Genomic DNA, 6,000 nt, shown 5'->3' with positions numbered 1-6,000 from the left:
TGATAATGGAGTGGGGGAAAAAATGAATTGTGCTTCATCCCACTCCATTTCAAACCGGCTAAATGAATTTGTTATTTTAAATGTACAGTATATAATGAAGTTAATATTTTCGTTGATTATGATAAAAAACATTTTATTTGAAGAATTGTTTTAAGTGTATGATGTTCTACTCTAAATAAATAAATCAAATCAAATACAAACAATATTGATTTAAAACTTTCTGGTTGCTAGGACCCATTGACTTCCATAGCTTTTTTTTCCTACTATGGAAGCCGATGGGTCCCAGCAACAACATTCTTCAAAATCTTTTGTATTAACAACCACATGAGGGAGAGTAAATGAAGAGGTCATTTAAGAGGTAAAATGTAAGAATTGAAATTCTAGAAAAGAATTTTGTCCTCTTAAACAATGTCTTATTGAAGTTAAACTCTACTTCACAAACATTTACTGTACATTATATTAAGCACACACCGTCTTACCTTTCCCACACCAGTGATGCCAGTGAAGAGGACAGAGTGATTGACAGACAGCAGTTTTTCCATCAGGTATCCGTACCTCACTGTGTCTGTGGTGGGTACCAGCATCTCAAAGAAGGGTATCTCACTGTTATAACTGAAGACGGGAATGATCCTTTCCCATGGCTCCAAACATTTAATATCAAAGTTCATATAGACGCTCCATAAATCACCTACGCTGGACAACTGTAAAAAGACAGAGTTTATTTAACTATTAAGACTTTTTCTTGGCTGCCATTGAGCATCTGTTTTTGTTTCTTCTAATTTATGGCATTTTATGTACTCCACGATATTTCTGTCCCAATTTACCCTATTTACAAAATGTGTTACCTACTGTAATCTCCAAAAAACATAATTAGGCTAGTTCACATAACATATGTTTACATATGCTCACAAACAACTGAATTCATAAAAAATTGTGCTATACAAAAATTAACATGCCCTGAAAACTATGTGTAATTACCTGCTGTAGATGATCTGTTATTTTTAGTTTTGTCATGTGATAGTTGTTTATGGAACTTATTTGTCATGGGCAGTCAGAAAAATGCTTAAAGTTCTGCACAATATTTTATTTTTTAAAAAGCTTCTGCAGATTTGACTTGTTTTCAGCAGTAATTCACGATTTTAAGATCTATTTTGTCATATACTGAGGGACACATTTACTATTACGATTATAAAAAAGTAACTTATTTACTAATTTAACTATTTCAAAAGCTGAAAACATCCACTGATGCTTAAAAAGAAAACAATGCATTAGCAGCAGAGGGTGTAAACCTTTTAAAAGGATTGTGAAATATTTTGTATTTTCTGTAAAGATTTTTTAACATATTGTTTAGAGCCATACACTAACAAGAACATAAATCAAATATGATTTTCTCTTATCAAGCCATTTCTTAAAGAGATGTTGTTTGTCAACATTTGTTAGTTTTGTGTTGCAATCCATTTTAAAAGTGACTTTGTATGTCAGACAGTTGACCAAACCTTACAAATCAAATCTTATTGCTTCATTGTACCTGGATCTTCCAATATATGAATATTTTCATGATAGTATGAAAGGGAATGAAGAAAGTCATACACATGATTCATATTCAAAATAGTAAGCTATTTATTCTTGTTCGAGGTACAAATACAGACTTCACTTATTTATATACAATTATTTTCAGTAAAGCCGACATCATATGTGCTAGTTGGCCATAGGCTGTACTTGTGAGGTGTGTTCTAGCGCAACTTTGAGGCTCAAACATGAGCAACTGCACAGACGGCTTTGTTGCCCCTGGATCTTTGATGTTATTTTGGGGTGTCACAGCTTTAAAGCAATAACATAAAACACAATAGGGGTAGTCAACATGGTATGCTCTGTATACTTCAGGCTTTCTGAAGTCAGAAAATACTCCCATCTGAGAAACCTTTGCAAGTACTACTCACTTTTTTTTTTTTTTTTCAATATATTTCAGTGACATCAAAAAAAAAATCATACAGTTTATCATGTTTTATGTTGTTGGTCTTAACAAACTAAATAGTAATTCAGAATAGCAATAGGTATATGCTGAAGAACTCGTCAGACATATTTGGGACAAGTATCGTTTGATATAATAATAAAGGATTCGATTTAGAGAACACAGGGCAGCTTCGAAATACTAATAAATTGTCTTTTTAAATGGTTAGCTCACCCAAAAATGAGAATTATGCTATTAATAACTCCCTATCAAGTCATTCCAATCACCCGAGACCATTGTTCATCTTCAAAATTGAGATATGGATGAGAGCTTTCTGACCCTACATAGGCATGGTTTTAAGATGTTGTAATAAAACCAACCATGTTGTAAAGGAACCAAAAACAGTCAAAACATTCTATGTGACTTCCGTGGTTCAAATGTAATCATCCAAAGCTCCTTCTCATCAGGTTGTCAGGGTGCACGTTTACTACAGGCAATGTGATGTATTGCAGTTGGAGTCACCAGCACAAGACGCAAGTGTAATTTTAGTGAATATGTCTGATGCACACAGAAAAAAAAACATTGGCAATCATAGCTAGGGGGGGTTTGGTAACCAAAGGTACTCCTGGAGCTTTGTGAGATTACAGTTAATCCACTGAAGTCACATTAAAAGTTTTTGACAATGTTTTTTAGTTCCCTTTTTAAGCTTTAAAGGGGACCTACTGTATCATGCCCCTTTTTACAAGATGTAAAATAAATCTCTAATGTCCCTAGACTTTGTTCAGCTCAAATTACCACACAAATCATTTTTTTATAATTCTTTGAAACTGCCCCTTTTTAGGCTTTGATCCAAATCGGGGCATTGTGGTGACTGTCACTTTAAATTCAAATGAGATTTTGCTCTTTTCAAAAGTGGGTGTTGCTTAACCCACCTGCGTGTCAGAATAGCGGCAGCTTCAAAAGCAGGATTAACATCATCTCTGTGAAAAACTTTCTCAGAAGAAGGCAATCTTTAGAGAATACAGTGTTCATTTGTGCATCCTAAAACTCTTTTTAAAACATTTTTATAATCCTCTGTCTGGTCATATATAGTCGACTGATAATTCACTGACTATCTTCAGATGAAAACTCTAATGGCGTATGGCTGCTTCTTACTCAGGGCTATTTATGCTAATGAGGGAGAGATTGTCACTGATTGGCGGGACTTTTCACTCACTGATGACATGTACCAAGGGAAAATGTCAATCAAAGTGTTTCTGCAGACTATTTTTTATGAAGCGTGATAATAAAAATTAATACATTTTTATCATTATGCTGCATTCACAACAGACGCGAAAGAAGCATCAAGTGCGTTTGACACGCCTATCGCATGTTTTGCACGAATAACTCTACTTCGAAAATCTTAACTTTAGTGAACATTAGCGCCGTGTTAACCAATCAGGAGCTTGCTCTTGTGGGGCCGTGATTATGACATAGCGCCTGTTGTTGGTGTCCAAGAGAGGAAATCCTCCTACCGACACAGACAACAGTTCATCAAACTGGGCTCAGCTCAGTCAGTAGCATCGCTGAAAGCTTTCATCATCCAGGTTAAGTTTCTGAAGGAGTTTATGAGCTCACACAGCTAGGTGCACCTCTGAAAGGATCTAGTGGTCTCAGACACTGCTCTAAACGAATCTACACTGTTTTTCAGCCTTCATAAAGCACATAAACAGTTTTTCTCTATATAAAAATCCATGTTAGTTATTTAGCAAGGAAGCTGAAGTCACCGGGCAGACTAAAGCCCTGCCTATATCATGCGGATCTGCGTCTGTTGTGAAGTGAATTTGAGGCACGAATAAAGTGAGAAAACTTAAAATGTTCATGCGTCTATGAACAAATAGCACAATTTATCCGCGCTTGGCGTATCTGGTGTGAACAGCATTAGAGGTTGGCTATATTTTTACACTATTAAACCCTTTATAAAAGTGACTTTTGCATAATAGGTCCCCTTTAAATGTCTTACATCCCTTACTGTCTGTAGAGGGTTAAAGAGCCCTTGGATTTTATCTAAAATATCTTAATTTGTGTTCTGAAGATGATCGAAGGTTTCAGGGGATTGGAATGACACGAGAGTGTGCAATTCATAACAGAATTTTTATTTTTGGGTGAACTAATCTTTTAAATTGTTATACTTTGCAAGTTACCTCCGTCCTTAAAACCAATTGGTTTTATCCATTTTCCACTAATATGTTTTTTAATAATTCTACATATACTAAAATCAGTATCTCCAGGATTTTAGCCTTTTGGTATCATAAAAAGAAAGCTTTACAAAACGTCTTTTTTATTTCAAAGCAGAAAACAAGAATAATATAATGCCATTCATTCATTAATTTTCCTTGGGTTTAGTCCCTTTGTTCATCAGGGGTCACCACAGTGGAATGAAACGCCAACTTATCCAACATATGTTTCACACAGCGAATGCCCTTCCACCTGCAACCCAGTACTGGGAAAAATTTAACACTCTCACATTTGCACTCATACACTATAATGAATTTTTTTCAATTAAATTTGGCTTGTGTCCATCTATGAATATTAATCATAAGGGTATTTTTGCTCCTATATATGCCACAGTGTTATTGTGTTGTAGACGGCAAACGGTTACAAAGGATAGCAAGGTCATTCTATGATATTCTGCTTTCTAAATTTGGCTTGTCCATCTAACAATCATTAGAGTTGTTTTTGTTTGTTTGATTGTTTGTTCAAATAAATTATAATAACACTAGAAGTATAATGCAGCAAATTATCTGAATTTTGAAAAGAATGGAAATAAATCATTCTTTGCGAGTCCTCGTTATAAGGGCAGGTTCGAGGACCCTTGTTCATCTCAAATTCATCACTTCCCTTTCTTCTCCACTCCCCCACACCTCCCTCCTTCTCGAACGCTTCAGTCTCGCTCTGTGGAATACTAATAGTGACATTCTCCATCGCATTCCGACCTTCTCAAATACATATCACACCTTCCCTTATACCCTTATACAAATGTCTGGGACATATTGTTTTCCTTCGATCCAATTCTCATTAAATATTCCTGAGGTCACATTTATGAACGTAACAGACACATGAGAAGACATAGCGATAAAGAGAATTGACCCAGTCAGGTGCTATATATAATTTACAATGACCTCTGTGTCAGGTTAATGTGCTCCTTTCATGGTCAGAGCCCAGAGGTGGTTTGCAGTCTATTCAATGTTCCACATCAGTTATTTAACAGAAATACCTACCATAAGGCACTTGAGAAAACATTACAATGACACAAGATTAGGAAAAAATAATAACCTCCTTTTGGATTATGTAAAATGATAAAAACATACTGACTGAAGTTTTTTGCAGAAACAAACATCTTCCTGCATATCTTTCAGCACATAATGGTATGTTTTTCAGAAGCTATTATAAAACTGATATGATTGTTATAAATTTAGGCAATAAAACAGAGTCCCCTTTATGTTTATTGACTAACTTTACAGTTTAATCAAAATGCTCTGATGGGTTTCAGTGTGTATATGAAATGTACCTTTGCATCAGTATTGTCCTCAAACTGCTGCCTGACGAAGGTGTCAAAAGTATCCCAGTGGCTTTCAATTAAATTTCCCCCAACTGCCCAGAGGTAGCAGAACACAAACGTCTGACACAACACATTGTTCAACTTACTGGATTCCTGCAAAAACACACACAAAACAACCACACACAAGATTAAAAAATCTGGATACCACCATTTTTCAATTTCTAGCAACCTTGATGATTTTGGTTGTCTTAGCTAACGTTGAAGCACTACTGCATATTAAAATAATTATTATCAGAATTTTATCAACTTGCTAGTTCAGAGTTGATTCATGACTCTTAAAGGAACACTGTTTTTAAATTTGCAGGTCACCTAGAGTTAAAAAGTGGAGTTTTACCATTTACCCATTCAGCTGATCTTCAGGTCTGGTGGGAGCACTTCAAGTTTAGCTTAGCATAAATCACTGAATCGGATTAGCATTAGCATTCACTCAAAACTTTAATTAAAAAAA

General features: G+C 35.2%; 1 protein-coding gene across 1 annotated transcript in view; it reads right to left on the bottom strand.

Moving 5' to 3' along the window:
• Positions 1–6,000, bottom strand: part of dnah6 (dynein, axonemal, heavy chain 6) — a 233,378-nt gene that overhangs the window by 161,366 nt on the left and 66,012 nt on the right. Inside the window, exons 39-40 of the mRNA XM_073950785.1 lie at positions 5,502–5,645; positions 480–701 (exon numbers count right to left, since the gene is read on the bottom strand). Of these exons, the coding sequence (XP_073806886.1) occupies positions 480–701; positions 5,502–5,645 (366 nt within the window). The remainder of the gene's footprint in view (positions 1–479; positions 702–5,501; positions 5,646–6,000) is intronic.

This window comes from Danio rerio, chromosome 1 (genome assembly GCF_049306965.1).
Source record: "Danio rerio strain Tuebingen ecotype United States chromosome 1, GRCz12tu, whole genome shotgun sequence".
In the NCBI taxonomy this organism is placed as follows: Eukaryota; Metazoa; Chordata; class Actinopteri; order Cypriniformes; family Danionidae; genus Danio; species Danio rerio.
The sequence above is the reverse complement of the archived record's forward strand: the minus strand, read 5'-3'. Positions and strand labels throughout refer to the sequence as shown.